Source organism: Lepeophtheirus salmonis, chromosome 2 (assembly GCF_016086655.4).
Source record: "Lepeophtheirus salmonis chromosome 2, UVic_Lsal_1.4, whole genome shotgun sequence".
NCBI classification, from domain to species: domain Eukaryota; kingdom Metazoa; phylum Arthropoda; class Copepoda; order Siphonostomatoida; family Caligidae; genus Lepeophtheirus; species Lepeophtheirus salmonis.
The window spans coordinates 25,952,597-25,977,146 of NC_052132.2; the positions used below are offsets into that span (position 1 = coordinate 25,952,597).

At 30.6% G+C, this 24,550-nt stretch overlaps 2 protein-coding genes and 1 long non-coding RNA gene across 9 annotated transcripts; 1 reads left to right on the top strand and 2 right to left on the bottom strand.

Moving 5' to 3' along the window:
• Nucleotides 1-3,772: 3,772 nt before the first annotated feature.
• LOC139904794 (uncharacterized) lies at nt 3,773-4,989 on the bottom strand. Its single transcript, XR_011778999.1, has 2 exons — nt 4,879-4,989; nt 3,773-4,667 (listed from the first exon to the last, which is right to left on the bottom strand). It is a non-coding gene; the product is annotated as an uncharacterized lncRNA (long non-coding RNA).
• A 6,613-nt stretch (nt 4,990-11,602) lies between these two features.
• mora (CHORD-like protein) lies at nt 11,603-23,145 on the bottom strand. Of its 2 annotated transcripts, none has more exons than XM_040707344.1 (6): nt 22,984-23,145; nt 22,518-22,915; nt 19,561-19,731; nt 13,416-13,604; nt 13,249-13,353; nt 11,603-11,860 (listed from the first exon to the last, which is right to left on the bottom strand). In XM_040707344.1, the coding sequence occupies exons 1-6, from the start codon at nt 23,048-23,050 to the stop codon at nt 11,705-11,707; spliced, it is 1,086 nt and encodes a 361-aa protein (XP_040563278.1). In that variant the 5' UTR covers nt 23,051-23,145; the 3' UTR covers nt 11,603-11,704. The 2 variants fall into 2 exon arrangements, with proteins under 2 accessions (XP_040563278.1, XP_040563279.1); XM_040707345.1 differs by having other exon boundaries at nt 13,219-13,353.
• On the top strand, nt 14,521-21,172 carry LOC121113543 (uncharacterized). 6 transcript variants are annotated; one of them, XR_005863073.2, is made up of 5 exons: nt 14,631-14,758; nt 15,387-15,561; nt 18,200-18,640; nt 19,308-20,516; nt 20,569-21,172. XR_005863073.2 is itself a non-coding variant. In XM_040707346.2 (4 exons), exons 2-4 carry the CDS (start codon nt 15,401-15,403, stop codon nt 19,507-19,509), a joined length of 804 nt encoding a protein of 267 aa, XP_040563280.1. In that variant the 5' UTR covers nt 14,521-14,758; nt 15,387-15,400; the 3' UTR covers nt 19,510-21,172. The 6 variants fall into 6 exon arrangements, 3 of the variants coding, with proteins under 3 accessions (XP_040563280.1, XP_071742824.1, XP_040563281.1); XR_011779002.1 differs by having other exon boundaries at nt 19,308-19,865; nt 21,093-21,172; XR_011779001.1 differs by having other exon boundaries at nt 14,639-14,758; nt 15,394-15,561.
• Nucleotides 23,146-24,550: the final 1,405 nt, after the last annotated feature.

Below are 24,550 nucleotides of genomic sequence, written 5' to 3' on the forward strand. Positions count from 1 at the left end.
GTTTCAAATAAGTGAACATCGACAGCTACACTATTATAATGTCAAAATTTGAATTCAAAAGATGATATCTAGTTACAAACTGGAATAAAATATATTTGTAATGAAAATTGTTAAACCTTAATTATTCAATTTTAGGACGTTTTAATCACATGTTCTCTCTTTATTCACTCTTTTTATCATTTGTATCCCCTATTTTCTTGCCATTATTACATAGCAGGCTCAATTACTCACAAAAAAATAATAATGGATCGGAAACAGTGGGGTGCTCGGTCTTGTACAGTGGTTCCCAACCTATGGGTCGCTAATCAATTTTGATTTAAACGTGAATATTATATAAAACACGGTAAAAAATGAAGACAGTTAAATAAATAAAATTATAAAATAAAATGAAGACAGTTATATAAATTCACACTATGAAAATAAATGTACCAGTTCCTGTAAGTCACTCAAACAAAACGTCTGAGACGGTATTGAACATGTTTTGTTTTGGTTGCGCCACCGTTATCGTCCTTCCATCAGTGTTGGTGTCGCACTTGCAGTGACACGACGTTAGCTTTATTCGAGTGATTCTTAACCATTTAAAAATGAGTGTAAGAAAGAGAAAATACAGCGATGATTTCTTGAAGTGGGGATTCATTGACATAGTTAATGCAGGTGTGGAAAGACCACAGTGCAGTATGCTTAGAAAATCTTGCCCATGAGTCTATGAAACCAGCTAAACTTCAAAGACATCTCGACACTAACACCCTGCTTTAAAAGATAGAAGTATTGATTTTTTTAATGCAAAAGTTGATGACGTCAAAAGTAACCACCTTGATAGCAGTGGATTATTTCAAATTAAAAATTTAGCCTTCATTGAAGCTTCACACATTGTTGCATTAAGAATAGCACAAGCTAAAAAACCACACACAATATCTGAGAATCTATCTTTCCCGTGCACCAAAGATATAGGGCGTCTCATGATCGGTCCTGAAGCAGTAAATAAATTATCACTTCTATCCGTGTACAACAATATGGTAACACGAAGGATAACAGATATATTCGAGGATATTTTATGCCAAATTATTCAAGAATTAAAAGAAACTCCTACGCTCAGTTCACCATACAACTTGATGAAACTACTTATGTGACAAACTCTGCACAACTTCTTGTGTATGTTCGTTATTATAAAAAATAAAAATAAAGGAAGATTTCTTGTTTTGTAAGCCTCTGCAAACGTCAACTACTACTGTTCATATTTTTGATTTAACTGATGATTTTTTCAAAGAACATTCAATCGAATGGGTGAAATTGTGCGGAGTTTGTACTGACAGGGTACCTACAATGCTCGGTTGTAAGTCTGGCTTCCAATCGTTAGTTAAAATGAGTCCAGAAAGTATTTTCACTGATGATTCATCGACAAGTTTTAGCTACCAAAACGTTGCCAGAACCATTCAAAGAAGTGCTTAACCGAGTGATTAAAGCCGTAAATGTCGTTAAATCAAGGCAACTTGCAACATGGCTCTTTAGAATTTTATGTGAAGATTTGGGTTCAACCCATGAAGCACTATTGTTTCACCCAGAGGTAAGGTGACTCTCGAAAGGAAAGGCGTTGAAGAGATTTTTGAATTGAGAGGAAAAAATATTTCTTGATTCTCAAAAGGCAAGCAAATTTATAAGACCTAATTATAATTCAAACAATCAACGTTAAAATCATTGATAGGGTGAAAAGTAGCAAAAACAAACAGTAAACAGAAAACAAAATAATTATAATTTTTTATGTTAATTAGGCAACGCCGTGGGAATGGGGGTAAAGCATTAGAATCAATCAATTCAAGGATATAATATTAATAAATTTTAATTTATTTTAAAAAATATATTTAATGTGTCTATTTTTTGTCGGTTTTAAATATTTTTTCCCGTAGAAAATCGACCATTTTATTAATTTATAGAAAGTAACTGGAATGTAAAAAAAAGACGTTGTCTCCGCCAAAGGGGAAGGTTGATTATCTTCTCCTATAACGTTCTCCCTTGGTATTACATCTTCTTCATTATAATCAGCATATACGTATGTTTCTTTACCATCCCTAAATAATAGAAGGAACACTCCAAATTCTAGGGAAGACATGGATTATTCTTCGTCAATTGACATTGATATTTTTGTATAGAAAAAATTACAAAATTTGAAGTAAAAACTATTTCTTTATTAGAAAAAACAATTTATTTAAAATGTATGTTATTATTACACATCTCAGTATATGCAAGTCTCGGTATATTTTAAAAATATACGATTTCTAAACACAATGAAAATGTGGTGACGATTTGTCAGTTTCAGTTTTTTTGGATTCACATACCAAAATTTGTTGTCAATGTCGTTTCATAGTTTTTTACTAGGGGTCTTACTTTTTCACAGAATGTTTTTAAGTATTTTTTTTTTAAATAATCACCTACTATAGGCATATATCAGGCTTTTTTTATTCAAGACATATTAAAAATGAATTATCTCCCATTGTGACAAAAAAAGTTAGAATTTTGACAATATACTTTCATATTTTGACAACAGACGCTGTTTTTTTGACAAAAAATTTTCAAATTTGAGAACAAGATTTTAGTCAGTGGTGTAACTTGTCCCGGTAGTTACGGGTGTTATGTTTTGTAAGGATTGAACCTTTGTATTGAACCCTGATTTGTACTCAAAATAATATTATAAGGCAAGAAATGAGAATAATCTTTCTCAAAAGAACTTAGAACATATGAGTAATGAACGTATATCTACAATGTACATAACAACATATATCTAGATCAAACAAAAGGCATTATCTTTCCTCAGTACGCACCTTACTTTTATGACCCCTCAAACTCATTAGATCTTATGTTTATACGAGTATTACATAAGTGTGTAATATGTATTCAGTTAATATAGCCTTTGACAATTAAGTCAAAGTAAAAAAAAAAAACATTCATATATATATAAATGAAGACAACCAAATCATTATTAGGCACAAAAAAATGAGTTTATACATAGGCATGGGTTCCTATTCTTCACTCACTAGTTAAAATGATTCTGTTTGTCTCAAAATATGTACTTGGCTTTCAAAAGACCTTCAAGATGGGTTTGTTGTATTTTAACTCTATATTTAATGAAATAGTTTCTTTGTCTGTAATTAAGTTTTTAGTGTTGTTCGGTCTACGGGTATTAGAGGTAGGGTTGTAAATCTTAATATAGTAAGCGCTACAAAAATATTGGTATTGAGACTAGTGATTAATTTGTCGTACTTTCTTTGGTCCAGTACAGTCTAACCTCGAGACATCAAGAGGAATTGAGTTTTCCTTTTTATTTTTTAAAGACTATAAAATATAACCGGAAAAAACCAGGCTGGACCACAGTCCTTGATCCTAAAGTATAACAACCACAATACTTTTTGGTTTAAATTTTTTTCCATTCATTAAATTATATAAACACCGAATTCATTTAACTTCATTCATAATAAAAATGATGGTCTTTAAAAAATCCAATTAAGTTTATTTATTTATGAAACAAAAGAGCGGAGGATCCTGTGGTGTGATATTGAATAATAATCTTATACTAGGGGCCATGAAATGGAATATACCTCTAAGGCTTCAAAGAGATAAATATGTACATAATATGTATCTTGTATCATTCCACCCTTTAAGTAAGGTTAAAACAATATAGGTAATACCTACCTACCTATCGATACAATATACTACAAATCTTTCATAATATGGACGTACATATACCGAGTGCGTAATTGCAAAATAGGCACCCAGAATCTGGAAATTCAACATGTTTTATTTCGAAAACTAGGAAAGGTACATTAACTATACTCATGTGCAGATGAGTTGCCATTTCTAATTTTTAATGTAGCCTCCATCGGTCTTGATAATGGTATCAATGTGTCGCCAGAAGCTTTAACAGGTGGTAATAATATAATTGGGACTCATTGAGTTCCAATGTTCATCAACAGAAGCCTTGAGCTTCGAGATTGGATGTTCTTGATCTGGAGGCCATGGCATTGACATGTGGTAGGAAGGAAAGCCTAGCAGGTTGTTCTAGTCCCTGATCCAGGGAATTAACTTAGTCATCAAAGTTGTCGACGTATTCATTAGCAGTGTTGTGCCAATCCTTATTTAGGATTGAAGACTGCAGCCCCGTCTAGCTCAGTCTCGGTCTGGTCCTGCATATCAGTCCTAAAACCTATAAAGTTTGGTCCTTTATGAACTCAATCAACTTTGTTTCCTCCTTTTTTTTTAAGTTCTAGTACTGACATTTCGAAAGGGCCGGTTCCTTGGATTGATAGGGCCGGTCTTAAGACTGGACTGGACCGAATAAATAAGTACTGACTTAACACTAGGCAGTCGTGTTGAGCCCGTTCTCTGTTTTGAAAGAGATGACTGGTATCGCCAGTCCAATGGGACTCTACCCCCATTCCTTGATATGTAAACAGTGATGCAAGACTGTTTTTTAAAATGTTTGAGTGAAGAAATAACATATGGATACGCTGCTACTCCAGTTGTAAAATTTTCGTTCAACTACTTATTTCTGCTCATTTCCAGATTTTTTTGAAATGGAAAATGTATGATGTTCCAATGGTTGTTTTAGTGTTAAAGAATATTCCAATGTATTTCCGTTAAGTTGCTCCAGGTTTGTGAATAGTTCAACCTAAAGTCTAGAATAAATTTTTGTGAAAAAAATTATAATGAGGAAATCATTATATATTGTATATTAGTAGGAGGACAGGAATCTTTACTCGTTCGAGTTATTCGAACTATCCCTTTGGAGGATCTTGAAAGTATCCTTATGAAAAGAAATTGTAAGCTCGTCCCTTATGGAGTATTAGGGGGGACTTAGATTGTATATTTCAAATGGATTATACGTACCTACATGATCGTAAGTAACTTTTTTAAAAGTTGTTAACTGACTGCTCGTCGGTTATTTTTTCAATTCATGAACATCATCCTAAATTAAAGACAAATTATGATATGACTGTGTTTATCTATAAAAAAACAACTTATAATCAAGCATAAATTAATCTTTTGGGTATACCAATGCAATATATAAATGCGAAACCTCTCAAAAATTGATACATAATGAGTTTACTGATAAATGATGACACTAATTAGATATGGGGAGGAGATAATACTTTTATTGAAAAACTTTTGATACACATGTTAAGGTGGCTCTTAAAAATCAATGTTTTACTTTTACAACTCTAACTCTCCCATTTAGTTCGTTTCATAATAAAACTTTGGTGTACAAAATACTTTAGTACATTAATTAAAATTTAATGGTGTTCCCTGCTACTTAATTTTTTGCCGTTTATTGAAAAATTAGACGAAAAAATAATGTTTAAATATAATCATTAGATGCCAATACCTTTAATTTGCATAATAGTTTTCGTGGTTACAATATGAAATCTTTATTAACATCAATTACATTATTTAAAATTGATTGTATTACAAAGTATTTTATCTACAAAACGAATCATTAATTGGTTCTCTTCTCGGTAGTGGATGACTTTTAATTAATTCTACATTTCAATTGTGTTTAAATATACAAAATTGAGCAAATGTTGAATCATTTATTGGTAACTGGTCACTGGAATGTCGGTCAAATATTACAATTTTTGCCACAGGAATATATTTTCATTATTACAATCGATTTTTGTTTACAAAATAAGAGCCACCCTAACGCATACATTTTCTAGCATCGATAAGTGTATCCATAATGTAACGAAATTTGATTGCGAATAGATATTAATGAGATATCTATTATGTAGGTTCATAACCAACCAAAAGTCCTGTAAGGATATGTGCTAAATATATTAGGGTGTGGTAAATTAAGAAATATTAATAAGAAAAAAATAAAGACCCAGATTTTGTCAAGATGAAAAAATGGCAATGAAGTAGTACATTTTGTAATTATGTGGTGTAAAATTTACATATGCTCTCTTACCCAATAAGAGTCCACCCAAGCTGCCACTGTCGTAAAAACAGTGTATAAAGTATATCCTAAAATTGATCATGGTATTTTAAAAATCCCTTACAAATATATAAAAATGTCATTTTTCATCGGATAAAATTGAATTTTGTCCAATGCCGTCAGTAGACAATACTAAGCAATTTATGTTGCAATATTTTTTGGCGATTGCATAAGACACAAACTACAAAAGATCTGAGAAAGTAACTATTAACATCAGTTAAAATTGAATATAAGACATGCTGAAGGGGACAAGGGCTAAGGCTGTTGGCATAATAGAGAGTGGATCAAGCCAAAGAGACATAGCAGATAGTTTAAAGATACTTTTCAGAAGCATTGGAAATTAGTTGAGAATAGTTCAGGCTGAGTTAAGTCTTGTAAATCAAGATGGTTGAGGGAGGAGAAAAAAATTAAGAATGTTGCAAAACTGGTGGTTGTAAAATCTTTGACAAGACCAAGGCAACTTGTTGCAAGATTGACTCCAAAGGGGCGGCATCAAATATCCAAGTCATCCTTGCATACCTACTTAAGACAAACATAGAACGTATTTCTTTTCAAAGCTAGTCTACATCCTCAGAAGATCAAGGGAAAGCTAAACTTCAATTCTGCCATAAACGTTAACACTGGACCGTGAATGACTGGAAATGTGTTCTCTTTCGTTCATTTGAGCTATTTCATGCACCAAATCTTCAAATAGATCAGGTATGGGCAAGAATTAAAGGGGATGTTGATCCAACTTCAACAATCGAATTTTCTTCTTTAAATTCAGGTTTGTGCAGTTATTAGCCATCAGGTAGTATGAGACCTGGACTTGATTTCTGCGAAAGCTAACTGTGACAGCCGAATATTATGTGATATAGATCCTCATTAAGTCTCTCAAGTCAATATTGTCTATAACCCCAGAAAATGTCCCCAAATAAATGTTGTTTGATACATCGAAAGAAATTTTCCAGCAAGATGGTTCTCCAGCTCACCACTCAAAAAAGGGAAAATAATGGTATTCAAGAAACTTTTATTCTTACCCGCCTACAGTCTTGACCTGTTTCTAATAAAAAATAATGAGCTTTAGTCCATAGAGAACTTAATGGGAATATGCCAGCAACGTCAGAAGATAACTTAAAAAATCTCTGAGAAAATGCCAAAAAAATTAAAAAATGTATAGATATGAAAGGTCGATATATTAACATGTAAATAAATGCTTTTGAAAAAAAAAAAATGTTTCGGTCATTTTTTGAAGTTTTTAAAAAACCACAATCAATTTTTGGATATACCGTATATATCAGTGGAAAAATTGAGAATTTACAATTATTGAATAGTAGCAGAAAAATCAGATTTATTTTATACTATACATAGTTATAGTACCAATAATACCAAACAATTATTTCACTGAGGCTTTGGATGCTGATTTTGTAGAAATTGGTACAAGTAACTTTTTAATCTTAAAATATTTGTAGATCCAGTTTTGAACTTCTTTATTTTGACATTTGGACAAAAATAAACATTTGATAAAATTTTAAAAAGAAATTTTACATAAAAATGTCAACTTTTTGTATTAAAAAAAGCAAATAGGTCATCTTTTATCCAACATGGTTTTGTTGTTTTTCATTAAAATTTTGTCAAATTTATGTTTTTGACAAACATGGTAAATAATGTTGTATTTCATAAGTAAAGTTGAGTAGTTTATAATGAAAAGAATAGTATAAAAAATAGAAAAGCAACAAAAAAAAATTGCGGGTGCTCTTTATTTTTCTTTTTTGTTCATTATTTAATAGGTCGCAGAGTTGTTAACATCTCCCTTAAAAAGAAGAATTATATCTTATCTTTGGTGTTAATTAATATAAAAATGCATAATAAATAAATATATATGAATTTAATTATAATTATAATATTTTCCCTGCAAAAAATGCTCTTTATAGTAGAACTTCATTTTTCTTCCTCAAAAATCATAAAAAGACAACTGACATTCACAAGGGTCTTAATTCAATAATACCATATGTATCGCTCCCGCCTCCTCATTGTGTTCTTGCAGAAAAAAAAACCATCTCTAATAATGGCATCTCCTTCAGAAAGCAAAAATCTTGTGTAAATTCATTTAAAAATGCATAATAAAATAAATATGAGGGGGGTCTGAAAAGTTTTCGACCTAACAAAGATACAAGATATTTTTTCTGAAGTTTTTATTTTTATATTTCAACAGGGTCTCATTGTAACTCTACGCACTTCTCCCAGCGAAACTCCCATCTCCGTAATCAGTCCAAATAGTATTCGGGGTTTTTCATGCAAAATAATTGTTCACGAAGGTGATTGCCTCTTCATTTTATTATCCCTAAAAACACTCGCCATCACTTTCCCAGCCGAAAAAAGAGCTTTTGTAAATAACACACTCAGCTCAACTCCCTCAAACGACTGTTACCTAACAACTGCGAGTTGAAAATGTCTGAAACTTTGTGAGTAACTGTAAATAGATGCTAGATAAATGTGACTAGCTTTTATTTACAAAAAGTTGTCATCTTCACGTTAAGGTGGAAAACTTTTCAATAAACTTAATTATAATTATATTTTCCCGGCACTAATGTTATTTTAGTTGTCCAAGATTCTTCTCTTTAAAGTAGTAATGCATTTTCTCCCGCCAAAATCACAAAACAAGCAGTTCATATTAACAAGGGTCTTAATTCAGTAGTACCATATGTTTACTCCCGCCTTCTCCAAACACTTTTTTTTTCTTTACAATAAACTTAACTCTAATCATGAGTCAAATCACACTTAGTAGACATTATATTTAATAAGTAAGTTAGGACCTTTTTAGACCTACGTCTATAGTATGTACAATGTACATATGCACTAATAATATGACGACTATAATTATTGTTATTAGTATAAGTTTTGTTAATAGTAATTTTTAAGGAGCTAACTTCTTTCTTTTTTTTTTTTTTTTTGCATTGCAAATAATGTCCATGCTTTTTGAATGTACATTATCATTGTAGGTACAATATTTTTATTTTTCACTTACTCATTCTTTTCAAATAAATTAAACAGATCAAAAATAACATATGTATGTACATGGGCTTGGAGATTCAGGGGTGTCCCCTAGGATTATATTTTGAAAGGGAATTGGTTTTTAGATTTTTTTTTTTTTTTTAAAAAAAAAAAGGAAACATTATACATTTAATATTTTTCTATAATGTAAGCTATGATATTCCTCATCACTATGTATTATGAATAAGTTATAAGGGTCTAAAAAAAGAATGTTTTTTTTTCCATTTTTCAGCATAAAAACCCAAGTTTATTAGAAAATTTAAATAACTTTTTTCAATGCTTAAAATACATGAAACAATTTCAATTTTCTTTGCTTTGATTGCTGACATTTCCAGAGTTCCAGTAATCACACGGTAAGAAAACCATTTTTCAGAAGGAGTCAGCAATGGGTTTTGAAAACTATTACAGGCTTGTCCTTCAGTGAACTGTATGTTTCTCTTCTTTACAACATTTTTAATCAGTGTTAGTGATGATAAACACAATATTTTTCTTATTGATACAACTTTTATCTTAGCGAGCTGCTGTCTTCAACAAAGGTCATTAAAAAAATCCTAAGTATGCCCATATCGTATCTTCTGCATTTTTGAAATTTTTTTATGCGGCATCATAGCTAAAAGATTATCCCTGTAATTAAGAAGATCATCCGAGAAAAAACAGGCATTTTCTGGAGAGAAGCGGGAATTTCTATCCAGGCACCTTTTAATGCAGCGTACCCATCCATGACTAGTTCAAGAGTATGAAAAGTATCCTTTACTGTGTTAAGGAGAGAGTACCAATATTTGAGTTTACATAAATTATTTTTTTCCAGAAAAATTTAATATTTGAAATTTCATTTTGGATTTTTTTTTCCCAAAAATTTAATTTTTCTAACTTTTTTTTGAACAGATGTGGATTTTCGAAATTTTCTTACAATAAATTTAAATTTTGATCAACAGCAGTGGATTTTTGAATTTTTTTTCTAAAACATAGCCAAAAATATATATATTCCTACGAACGCCCCTAACAATACCAGATAAATATAATTGGGAATAATTACTTAAGTACACGTGACATTTTGGTCTTAGTCATCAAGGTCATGCTCGTTAAACAACGGGTTTTTAAAACTTTACATACATTCATTCAAAGGTATGTAGAGCAAATGATTATTTTTTTTCAAAAACGAGTTTGATCGATACATTCTACATACATAAACTGATCACTTCCATGATTTATATATAAAAAAATAGGTATATACATAGGAACATACCGAAAGACTTCCTTGACATACGTGGGTTGTATAATGAGGCACATATTCCAAGTATGCTGTATATATGCACACACTATATAAATAGGAAATGTAGTATGATGACCAAAGCAAACATTTTATATTAATTGTTCCTCGTATTCTTTAAAGGACATTTTTCTACTTGTTATTCGTATGTAATAATAACTTTATTGAAGATTATGTGGGATAATAATATAATTGGAGGCATCTTGTCAAGGTAAAGAGGTTATGTGATTTAAAATGTTTCTTGTTTGGGGGAAGAGGAAGTGCCACTTTAGTCATTTTCGTCAAAATGATAATTTCAAAATTCCAATAATAATTTATAGTTATCAACAAAAGATAGTTCCATATATAGCCTACTAGGGGATAGCTGGAGGGCTGACACGAAATGCACGTGACTTGTAGTATATAGGTTCTTACAGATAAATTGAAAAAATCGTTAAAGGAACGAACTAGACGGGGAAGAGACATTTTTTTTTAAATTATTTGAATGTATATTTAATTACATTCGATATGAAATCCGCCTCTCTTGATAAACTCGGCCACACGGCAACGGAAGCTTTAGCAGGACCGACGACCTCGTGCAGGTCCAGCTTTACGTGTAATGGACTTATTGCAAAGCTGGATCCGCACGAGGTCGCCGGTCCTGCCATGCTTCCCGCACCGTGTGGACGAGGTTACCAAAATAGGTGCATCTCATTATGAATAATTTCATTTCATTGAATGTAATTTTTAAGTTAATCTTGGAAAAAAATCAAAAAAAAAAAAAAAAAATTCAATTACAAGTTTCAATAACTATTTAAAAAATATGATTTTTTTAGGCAAACAAAAGTGAGGGTGAGTAAAAAGTATTCAGGCGATTAACAAGTATTCAAGTGAGTATCGAGTAATGCATGTAATTCCTCGAGAAAAATACGCATGCAGCAAAATTCAAGTCTCGGCACATCACTATAAATATTATTTACATTAAATAAAGGAAGTCGACTTATTTTATCGATTCTAGTTTTTAGAAAATTGTATTTTTGAACTATTATTTAAAATATTAGAGAATTGGCATTTTTTTTACTAGAATCAAATTGGAATCGGCATTGTATTTTTTTTTTTTTTTTTTGAAATCGTCCCATAACTAATTCACACTTCAAGAATAATGATAAAAAAAACACCGTTCAGGTTGTAACATAAAAAGGTTAAATCTTCTTATATTTTGTACAACAATATATATTTCGCTATAATTGTCTGCTAAATATACATTTAGTTGTTTAATGTTAAGTATACCCTCCCCCAAAGTATAAATTAAAGGAGATCTATGAAAATAAAACTAGAAATTTAAGTTTATAGAGGCACATATGTTGACATGTTTATTATTTACACTTATCAAATAAAATACATAAGAATTAATAATCGTGGTTTATATTGGCAATTTAGTGTTACAGTATTTTAGCCCCAGATTTACCTCCAGAAGCCTCAAAGGATAGAACAGGTTTGGAAACAGTCAGATCCAAATCATCTAAATCTAGTGAATCAACGGTGTACTCAGTTTCATTTTTTGGCGATAAGATTTCAGACATTTTCGTGGTTTTAGTCTATAAGGAAGGAAAAAATATGTATATTTTATATGAACACATGTGTAGTGTGTCGACACAAAATAATCTCGGAACAGAAATGAAGAAAATGAGAAATGTCCAATGTTTTTCTTTACTTTGTAAATTTGTAGCAGTATTATTATTTTAGTGTGACATTTTGGTCTATTATGGGCTTCATATTATAATTTCTGCGATGGAATCTAAATATCAAGAAATATTAGCTATAATCTAGAGCCTGCCTTACTTTGATATATGATTATTTGTTCAGTTAAGATATGGCCTTTCAAATAGAATTTATTTATATTTTTTCTATCATTGATTGATAATTTTCATGATCTTTAATCGCAATTTGCAAAAAACAAAACACAAACTTATTATCAAAATATGATACTTGTAAAAACATAAGATAATTAGATTCAGAATAGATAAATGTGTAAGACAAACTCCCTTTTGGAGAGAAAAAAAAAAGTTCCAATTTGTTAAATGTTATTGGGTAACATATCTTCATACAAAAAAAAAGTATATAATATTAGACTGTCTCGTTTATGGGTTAATATTTTTTTCCCTGCATAAAGAAATTTTCTGCTAGAGGCAATTGTTGGCGTGATATTTGCCATTTTATTGTGGATAAAATCGTATTTTTTGGTAAAAATTAACTTTAAGTAGTGTTAAACTTTGAAACAAAAATAATTTTTTCCTTACAAAAAAGGCCCTTTCAACTTGGCCAAAGTCCGGTTTTTTATTGTCTTCTTTGTAAAAGGGGAGGAAAAGAACTAACCCAAATATTAAGTCGAATGTAAGTAAATAGAGTCGAGAACAAAAGTATTTGATCCCTTACCAATTTTGGGAGTTTGCTCGCTGACTAAGAAAAAAACGGTCTATAATTTAATGTTAGGTTTATTTTAACAGTATATGTACAAAAAAAAGTATTTGGAGGAAGAAAAAATCGTCAGAATAACCCCAAGAACACCACCACACAATTCACACTGTCAACTATGGAGTTGGAAACTTTTTTTTTTTTTTAGTGTTTCTCTGCTAAAGGGAAATGACGACTTCACCATGTCGAAGGGAGGATAAACAAGGCCATGTACCAATAAATCAGGGGGGGGGGGCTCAATGACCCAGAACATACGGTCATGGCAACAATTAGTTATAAGAATAAGTACATTAAAGTCATTGAGTATCCTAGCTAGTTTCCGACCTTAATCCCATAGAAAATCTGAATCAATGGACAAAAATCGGCAAGGGATCAAATACTTATTTACTTACATATAAAAAGGAAAATATAAGGTTTTAATCTTTAATAAATTAAGAAAGCCAACAAACAACAATCAGTAAAAAAAAACAAAAAAACTCACACATTTTATCAAACGTCATTAATGACTCACTTTTGGAACGCTTAGTTTAGACCAAGTAAATAATTCTGCCTTTTTCATACATATTTCAACTTTTGATCCATTCATAGAAACTTGAGTTTTTTCCGTATCAATGACCTAGAATGAGCAAAATAGATCAGAAATGACATACTTGTAAATGATTTTGACAAGGATCTTACCCCATTTAACTCAATGTCCATATCAAATGCACCTCCTTGTTCTGGAAAGAAAATGTGAGCAACTAGTCGAATTGGATTAAATTCCACGTAGGATAAGTTTGGATCATATTTCTTGGCATAAATAGCTAATGAAACAGTGTTGGATGTTTGGTGCCAGTCGTAGCGACATTCGATCTTTTCATTTCCTTCCTATCATCAAAGAAAAATAGATTTTCTTTTAAATAAATATAATATTTTAACATTTCTACAATAATATTTGTATTGAAGACCCAAAATATTTCCTAAAGCAGGGATCGGCAAACTTTCAGAGAGCCAAATTTTGAAGTATTACTAATCATTGATTTTTTTTTTTTTTTTGTGTTTAATTAATAAACCCAATAGTTTAATTAACTAAACCCTCCAGAAATCAATGAAATTATGCCATTTCTTAATAAGTTATATACTTAACAGTTGGAATATTTGCATTAATTTACAGAAATTAAATCAATATAACCCATAAAATGTGAAATATTATTATACAACTTTATTTCTATGAACCAAATATCTCTTGTCATATCACCCACCCCCATAGACCCATCACTTGATCTTTTTATTTTTAAAGTTACAATTATTTGTTAGATATAAGAAAGACAAAAATATTGTACAAACGGTCTATAAAAAAGATAATATTAAAGTTTCTGGTGGCAACAGCAAGACCTCAATCAAACACCACTTGGAAAAAGTCGTTTTAAATTATTTTATCAATAATAGTACTTTACATCTATCAGTTTATGATTATGTCGAGAAAAGAAATGCTTGATGGAAGAGAAGCTGTGATTCCGATCAAGGATCTAAAAAATTTATCTTTTGTTTCAATAATTCTTTAAAAAACATAGTTTTCTGAATAACGAGTTTTCTAGTCAGCAAAAAGTGTGAGGAGTGAGTAACGAGTATTCAACCTAGTAACAAGTATAGCACGTAATTCCTCGAGTATTTTTTTAAGAAACTCGAAAATACTCATGCAGAAAAATTCAACTCGCACCACATCACTATATAATACATTAGATACTAAGCTTCTGAGTACAGAGAAGTAGTGTTGTGTCATCCTTATATAGGACTGAAGACTGCAGTCTTGTCGAGTAAAGTCTCTGTTCGGTCCAGATCAGTCTTGCATATTAGTTCTAAAACTTATCAAGTATGGTCCTTGATGACGTCAATCAACTTTATATCTCCTTTTTTTAATCAGTTCTAGTTCTGACAGCCCAAAGATAGAACCCGTCCTAATAATGAAATGGACTGGACCGAATAAATCAGGACTGACAAAACATTTAACAGGAGATTCCCCTTTCCTCCATCATAAATAGGTAAATAAAAAAATTCCAAAAATTTTAATTATTCAATTTTTTTTTTCTCGAAAAATTATATTTTCTGTTAATAGATATATGGCTTTGTGATTTTTTTTCCCAAAAAATTTATTTGAAATTTTCTTATAATAAAAATTTTTTTATTATTGAAATATATTTATAATTAAATTTTTGAAATTTCTTGTGAATAACTATGGATGTTTGAATTTTTTTCAAAAAATTTTATATTTAATTAGGTAAAAATTTTGTGAATAGTTGAGGATTTTGGAAAAAAAAATTACCAAAAATTTAATTTTTCGGGAATTTTGTTTTCCAAAAAGTTTAATTTTTGTTATTTTTTTGTGAATAACTAAGGATTTTTGAAATTATTTTCAAAAAATTGGATTTTGTTTGAAAAAAATCCAGATACCAAGCCTTTACATGAAAGAAATACAGTGCTTTGAAATGGTAGAAAATGATATACGTAACACAATAAATAAAATAATATAATAAAAATAAACAAGGTAGCAAAAAAAAAACACATACACACATGGAGAGAAAATATGTATAATTTGTTGTTAAATAAGGAAAGTCTTGTTTATAAAAGTTGATATTATATTATACTATTTAATCCGTCATTACTATTAAGTATATAGAAGAAGTATGTCAAATAAATTCCTTCGAAGTAAATATTTTGGATATAAGAAAGAACGAAATGGGAAAAAGGTTCTCATCAAACATCATAAAGAATCCGCGAAAGAACATGAAACTGACAGGAAACCAAAGGAAAACGCGGATCAAAGTCCGAGAGATTCAAATAGTAGGTAAAGAAATCAGCGACAGTTTTTAACAGTCTGTAATTTGGACCAAATTTAATATTGCATTATGCTCCATTGATACACCGGGCCAGTAATTTATGAAAAATATTAAATTATATTTAATGATAAAAAAAATAAATCTTGTTTCCTTTTTCCTACTAACAAAGGAGGTGATTTCTAACACTGCGATTTTCACATAACACGATGTTTGGAATTATTCCGACTCCCCGCATAGTGCGGTATATTCCCTTCATATTGTTCTTTAAGCATTCTGTAAGTATTTGATTTGATACCCAGACTTAAAACTGATGTTACTTACTTATTATACAAACATGCAATTAAAAAAGTTGCTGAATAAATATCAGTTAAGTTTCGATTCTTTAAATTTTACAGTAAGAAAATAAATGGATTTAAAGTCATGTAAAAACTCGTCCATGGAAAGTTCTGTTAAATTTTTATTAAAGTACTAATGATATAACTAATTAGATAATTTGCATATAATTATAGACAAAGGCCGACACAAGTTCCAAAAACATGTGACATAACTTTCATTCCAAATGGTCGAATGGTATTTCTGTTTTGATATATCTTTTCTTATTTAATTTTTAAAAAAAGACAAAATCTATCCAATGGCCGCCCAAAAAGAATCTTAGTGTTAATAGATACAAGGGATTCTCATTTCCCAGGAAATTGTTTTTAAGCAGGATCCCAATAATTCTTTATTATTATTACTACGGAGTCTTGTTAGTAAATAATAATTACTGTGAAGTTAAATTATTTCTTTTTATACTTCAAAAGAAAGGATAAATATCCTCAATTCTCAGTTTCTTCATTAATACTAATTATAGTACACAAGTTGATTACCCCACCCCCCTCTCACTTTATTAATTGAATTCCGTAATCCGGAAGTTCATTCTGATCTGTTGCACATCGCTCCTTTTTAGAAAATCAAAATAGTGAAAGATTTTTCAAACACTCAGTATCTATAAGATATAAAAAGTAGTGATGGGACGATTAATCAGAATCGGAACCAGCATCAGCTTCGGGAAATAATTGTTTAATTTGCAATTCCAATTCCTATTTATAAATGGTATCTAATTATTTATTACTTTTCTGAGTTATGAACAAAAAATAGCCTCCCCTCCCCAAATCAAGGAATTTTTGCTTCTTACTAGAAAATTTGATATTTATATTTTTTCCCCAAAAAATTTTTTATTTGAAATTTAATTTAATTTTTCAATTTTTTTTCCAAAAGATTCAATTTTTTGTGAATAACTAACTATGTATTAAGAAATTTTCCTCAAAAAAAATTATTTTTTGTGAAGTATGGATTTTGGATATTTTTCTCCCAAAATTTAATTTTTTGTGAATGCCTGTGTATATTTGTATTTTATTTTATTTTTATTTAACAAGTGTTATTTTTTTCAAAAAATAACATTATACTTATACAATTATACTATACCCAAAAACCATTTTTTGCAGCTCAATGAGACTAGATAGGGTTTGAGTTATTTATCGAAAAGTGATTGGCGTTTCAAAAAACAACTATACGTTTCTAAATTTTTTTCGAAATCAAAAAAGTTATGGTGTAAAAAAGAAATCTGTGAAAATTATGGATTATGGAAATATGGGATTAGTAAATAAAATAAAGTTTGTAGAAATTTGTCTGGAAATTCGTTTGCATATAAATTTGACAAATAAAACTGATGTTTAACTGAAATATCTATTTCCGGAACATTTTATTATATAATTTTGCAATATTTGCAAAAATGAACCAGTTATCGAGGGTTATTTTTTCGACAACATTATTATTCACCACTTTTTGTTTTTGCAAGTACGAAAAAAAAATTGTAGGTTAGGTTTCGTTAACAATTCCAATAAATCCTACAACTATTTTTTTTGCAAAATTAGTGCAAAAAGTTTTTTTAAATTTTTTCCACGAATTTCGATTTGGCAATTTTTTAATTTCCGTTATGTTATTTTTTTCTTCTTTAACATTATTTGAACCAAACATCTGCAAGATTTCATTTATTTTATACATTTTATAATACTTTTTTTTCTTTACACTGTATTGTATATGGATCACGGAGTACTGTAACAGTACACCCAGTGAAGTGATTTCATTCATTCATAAATTATTTTTACTGTCTTGTTAGATCTTAAGTTGAATCAATGTTACTTTTGAAAAACTTTTTAACAAAACAACAATTATAAATATTTAAAAAAAAAAAAAAATTCAATTCAGTCAAATTGTATCTACTTACTAAATATTCAAATAGTATTATTTCATCATCACATAATGAAATACCTTAATGGAACATCCTTATAGATTGACGGAAGCAAAAGTTGATGCTCTTATAAATACTCAAAGAGTGCAATGTTGTTTAATTATAAAAAGCGGGATTTCTCGGAAATTTGCTAAAGGTTTAAAATTCCAGGTAAACAAGATTAAGGAAGATAACTCCTTGTATTCACATTTATTAAGATCATTAATGGATTTCATAAATTATTACTACCTTGGATTTATCAAACCCAATTATATCTGCATCTTAAATATATTTACTAAATTAGTAAACACAGAATCAGTTATGTACTAATGAATTCCAATAAATTTAATATCTTTAGTAATGATAATTTCTAATAGGAATCTAATCAACAAAGCAAGTTTGCCCTTTGGACAATCGAACAATTTTTCAGGCAATGCTAATCATTCGAAAACCTGCCCTCCAAATCTATTAAGAGTTCTTCTTAAACAAACCAAAATGGATGAATTCACTATCCACTCAAAATACTCTAAATTCAAAGAGGAATATCCAACAGGCTTCATTGGTCACTCTCAGTTAAGCCTTGAGAACAAAAATGAGGACATGATCGTGGATACAATATTTGATATTTGTGCACGAAACAAGGGTACATGGGAAAATAAACTAATTGGTTTTCGAGAAGTGATACTTGCATCAGAAATGAAAGACAATATTCAAGGACCAAAATCAGTATTACAATGGGTATTTAGGATTTATGACGTTCATGGGGAAGGAAAAATAAAATGCAAAGACATACCCAATATCTTTCAGCAAATACTAAGGTAATATGTATTGAAATTTTTAACTGTGCATAGGTATTAGTGCTAAAATTCGGTATGAAAAAATTAGGCGGCTATTCTTAGGCGTCTTAAAGCTGAATAAAAAATAATATTTGATCTAAAAACCTTAAAAGGGCATTGTAATCTGCAGGAAATAATTTAAAAAGTATACTGTGAATTTCTAAAACATAAAATATTTCACTAATGGAGGGGGAAGTTATTGCTACATAAATTATAAAAGATGATAGCAAACTAAATTGGGGGGATGGGGGACGAAGATGAAATTGAAAAAGCGACCACTTTGTGCAAGTGACTTCTTAAACCAGGTTTTTTATTTTGTAACAATTATAAATTTGAAAACTGGATACAACTAATTAATTTGGCCACAAGCTCAAAACAGGTGACTGTTAAACCAGGTTTGACTCTATTCATTTAATAAAATTGAGGTTTTTTTTCAAAAATGTATTCCATTTAAAATGAAAACCTGTACTTATTGTTGTGTCGATCCTTATTTAGGACTACTAATTGAGTGGCGTTTTGAAGGACCGAACTTTATAAGTTTTAGTACTTATATGCAGAACTCAATTGGACCGGACCGACACAACACTACTTTGAACTCAACAAAGATCGAAGAAATATATAAAAATTAACTTATACTTTATTATTACAGACTATGTACATATTCAGACGATTGCAACTCATCTAATGAAACCTTCAATGAAATATTGAGACAATTCCCTACACTAACCTCACAAGAAAATATAACTGAAGAGGAATTCATCTATGATGCCTTACAAATCAATAAACTCCACACCATACTTGAGAACAGTGTCGTTTTAAGCGAGGAAGCAATTGCATCAGATGAAGCTTAAAATGCAAGCAAACCTTATACAGATGTATTAAAAAAATAAAGAAAGACTTACGTTGTCCTTAATCCATTTGTGATCTCCTCTTTGACATCCTTCTTGATTGAGAAAGGATTGGAAGTCAGACGTTTTTTTTTGACAGCAAGACCAAAATTTCATGCCTTCGTGGAAGATGGGAACGCCATTATGATACACACATTGAGTTTCTTCGATGGCCTCACCATATGTCTGTAATAATACAGTAAAAATTAATTGTGATACATAATTGGGATGATAATATTAGTAATAGTATGTAATAATCAATTAAGAAGTGATAGTGGAAATGTATGTGCCATTAAATGGAAATACTATGTGTAGAAAAAGTACTGAGACCTGCCTCTAGGTAATCATTCAATACTCTAAATTGACCAGGATTATGTTGAACAAAGAAAATTTTATTTTATTATGTTTTTACTATAACAATGTACAATAATGAAGAATCTGGCCACCATCAGCCTCAATGGCCTCCAAAACTCCTTGCACCCATTGGCAACGTAGTCCTTTTTCATGATCCTTCACTGCTAGTTAACGGAGGTCTTCAGGATATCAATATTCGGGTGGCGGACTTTGCAGACCTTCTTCTCAATTTGCCACCAAATGGAGTAATCCAGTGGATTCAGATCTGGGCTCTGAGGGGGCCGAAGGTTCTTAGACCTGAAGTGTATATTGCTACCTATCCACTCTTGTACAATATTAGCAGTATGGACCGGAGCCCTGTCCTGCTGAAATATGTACGTGGCCTTATCAGACTTTCATGATCTTGGTGATCTATGGGACCACATTTTCTACACCATCAAGTTGTCGGCTTCAGGTAACAGGTATGCAACAGGAAACCGAATTGAGGCATTCCCCCCCAGTTGATGCCATAACCCCCAACATCATCACAGAGGCCGGATGTTTGGATTTGGTGACTGTCCTGATGCTGTCGTCAGTCTTGCCAAAGCATACCACCCGATTATTTTGCTTGTCAACGGGTAAGGTCTTTTCATAAGATAAAAAAATTACCCAGTTGCTGTTGTGCTTCAGGTCATTCAAGAGTTGTTTACATTGCTGAAGACTCAGTTCTTTTTGACGTTGGGACAGGAGTGGCCTCTCAATTCTTCTAAGCGACCTTTCTCTGGTTTTTCGGATGACCTTGCTCACAGTAGACCGATGCACCTTCTTCTTCTTGGCGTACTCTGACGTTTATCGTTGGGTTGACCTTAAAGGCCTCCATGATGTCCTCAGGCTTCACTTTGGTGGGTCTTCCAATCTTGGATTTGTCTTTAAGGTTGTCCATATCAGCCAAACGATTTCTTACCCAACAGACTGTGGCCTTACTGACATTTAAGGCATCCATGATGTCCGAGGTTGTTCTCTCGGCACGGATTAAATTGCCTATGATGGCTCTTCTTGCTTCCATCGCGACATATATATAATTTTTGTTTACAACATGTAAATCAATCAAAGGTCTATAATCTAAGCTATTCAAAAATAATCGGAAATTTAATTCAGAATTTATTCAGAACTGTATTTTTAGAAGGTCTCATTACTTTTTCTACATCCGGTAGACATTTAAACGAAATAACTACATAAATAATCAGTTTACTTAATAGATCATTTGTGCAATAAATTTATAACTTGGAATGTCTACGTACTAAAAATTATTTATTATGCCGTAAAATACAAAAATCGCCATTATAATCTTCAACAAACACTGGTTTGATTTTGAAAGCTTTTTTAAGGGATACAAGCCCCTATTTTTACATGAAACAGAGCAGAAACTGAGAATTAAATGTAATATCATAACCATTTTAAGCTTTTAAATTAATTTTTTTACTCATAAATTAATTTTTTTACTCATAGAAATTAGCTTCAATTGGTGTTTTCATAATCTTTTTTTCTTTTGAAATCTTCTTATTTATAAAAATAAAATTATGTAAGGTTGCGTTACAATGTATTTTAATAATCCGAGATTATCAGTATAAAGTTATAATTTTATTTACTAAAGCTTAGAAGGTAAACTATAATGCTATTCTAGATACTTATATAATATCTGCTCTTTCGTTAATATATATTATATTTTGCTGCTTTTAATCTACTCTTAAACTCAATTTTTAGGAGTAAATACTTATCATACTCATCATACATTTAAAAATAAATATTGTTGAAATAAGGATTAATATTTTTATCAATTTCTAGTTATTTTAATTGTCATTAACTGCTCTCTTTCATGTTCAAATAGGGTATTGAATCAAACTAATAACATCACCTACCACCCAAGACCTTAAAGGCCGAACTAATGTTTGTTAAGGATTTAATGGCCCTTTTTGTGTTATACGACATAAAATAATCACAATTGTTATTTCTAGTCAAGGGGGAAATATGATGTTGCACAGAATTATTGATTTAATAAGTTTCTTGTCAATACTACTTATAATTTATTATATAAGACATAAGACTCTATATATGGAATGCGCACACTATCTTTTTTCTTCTATTTCTTACCTTACTAAGGTATATTTTACTATTAATTGAATATTTATTAAATGAAAGAGATAATTAACTCAAAACAATCTTGTAAGGAATTATAATAATTTCATCAATTAATTATTATTTTGATGTTATAGAATTAATAGATAAATAATTACCAATTATTTGAATACATTAAATTGAGACATTCATTATAAGACTGTTTTAGTTCAATTCCGTCCCTCATTACATAAGTATTCTACTAATACTCGGATTCACAAAAAAAGTACCGATTCCGTGTTAGACTAATTCTTGCATAAGATATCCTAGAAGTAATAGTTGATCATCAAATAGGTATAATTTCTGTAACCTAATTGATACATTAGATATATTCTAAAAAATCTTTCTATTGACGGCTGTTATAATCTTAAGGCTAATAACACTGAATCCGTTCAGTTATACTTATATTCATATAGGTATCTGGATGAATATAACATGCTATATGTAAACTATTAAATTCTTACAATTTTACAACCCCCATTCTTGCAAGGTTCCTCAGGGTTCATGGCTCCTCCCTCAGAGACTTCCTTGACGGACTTTTCAAAGCTCAGCCCCTGGATGCTACTCGCTATTTTCGGCTTGGGTCGGAAACACTTTGTATCTAGAGGGGGCCTTTTCAAAGAAGACAGAGCCGGTTGGGGTGGATTCCACTCCTTTGCCCTCTCATTCAAGATTGTCTTTTCCTCAGAGGAGCTTCGCTTCACATCAAGGGACTCTTTAGGAGGGATATTCGTATGAGGGCCACTTGTGCATGGAGGAGTGGATAAAAAAGTAGAAAAGTCCGTTGTCTTCTTTCCACAGCAGGACCAGAATTTGTAAGCATCATGGAAAACAGGAGTTCCGGAATGGAACTTACAGGCATCTGGCGGAGAAAAAGGAGATGCATGGACTAGTCAAACCAGTCTGGAAAAGTCTGGTTTCTAAACTTACCCTCTCCATTCTTGGTAGGATTGAATTTATTTCCACAGCCCGGATTATAGCACAATAGCTCGCTCATTTTCCATGTAGAACCCAAGACATGTATTTTTAAAATAAATGAAAATCTTGCAGCTGATGTCTGGAAAATTCTTTCTATGAGTTCTCTAAATATCTGGAGTGGCACCAAATCTACTGCGCAACCTCATCCCTGCCTTCAATAACATTTAAAAGAGAAAATAAAACAGCAGATTCGTAGTTATTAATCATTATGTACAATTTATATTATTCTTACTTCAATCAGGGGTCTAATAAAAAGGGATGAAGAACAAATTATTTTGTTCTTTGATTTGTCCTTTTTTGAATATATGTATAATTCAAGATATGATAGTCAATTATTGCTAGAGGTTGGATACATGGACTCCATAGCCTAGTCTTGCAATCGTCTTGGATTCCAATACTAGTATATTGGGGACTCATGAAAAGCGTTAACACTATGGACCCTATATAGTATATTATAGTACATGACTTGAAATGAAATTATCAAAATTTTCATGGTAAAGATTAACATTTTTCAATTAAAATAGACACATAGTATTTAATTATTATTTCTACATGACAAAAAATTGGCTTTACAAAGAGTTTTACTAGTTATTTTAAACGATAAGTTTGCGCATCGGGTTCGAAAGAATATGTACATGATGTAATAAAAATATCTGAGTAGGGATTTTCGATCGGATATCTCCTAAAATACATTGAAATCAAGGTTAATAGAAATACATTGAAATAAAGTCATGAATATGAAAAAAATATTTAGTTTAATAAGGCTAATTTTTAATATATATATATATTATTTCAATATTACAAAAGTCAAACGAAAGTATTCCAAATCTTAACGAAGTAATATCAACGCCATATTCGTAATGGAAAGTTTCAAAATACTGATATAGATTAATATTATTCATATCTCATAGTCTTATTTTAATAAAGAGGTTGGCAATCGGCGGGCCATATCGGCCCGCAATTGAATTTTGACCGGCAGACCATTAAATAATTAGTAATTTTCCTACTTTCCTTTTTTTAAGTAAAATAGAGATTTTTTTCTTTTAGAGTTTATATTTTATTTCTTTATTATAATACCTGTAGTAAAAAATAAGGGTATTGTTTATATAAAATTATATTGAATCATTGTTTTCTCTTGTTGTGTCTTGACGAGGTTGGTAGACACAAACTAAATTAATTAGAGGAATCCAGGACAACCGAGAGAAACAAGGAGAAGGCATGGAAGGTTTAAGAATGAATTTATTGGGATACGTATATTATACTATATTATACATATTAGATACTACTCAATAGTCAATACTACTCTGACAATAACTAAGAATCAAGACTATTTATAGTAGCAAATAATGTAGTACTTTACCAATGAGTTCTTATTAACTCATTGACTTTACATATTTCTAATTAATAATAAAAATAAGGAGAAGAGAAGATCTTTGATCATTCGTACGTATATAAACAACATCTCTTAACACCCAGAAAATCAATTATATATTTAATAGCATGGTTTTCGACCATGCCT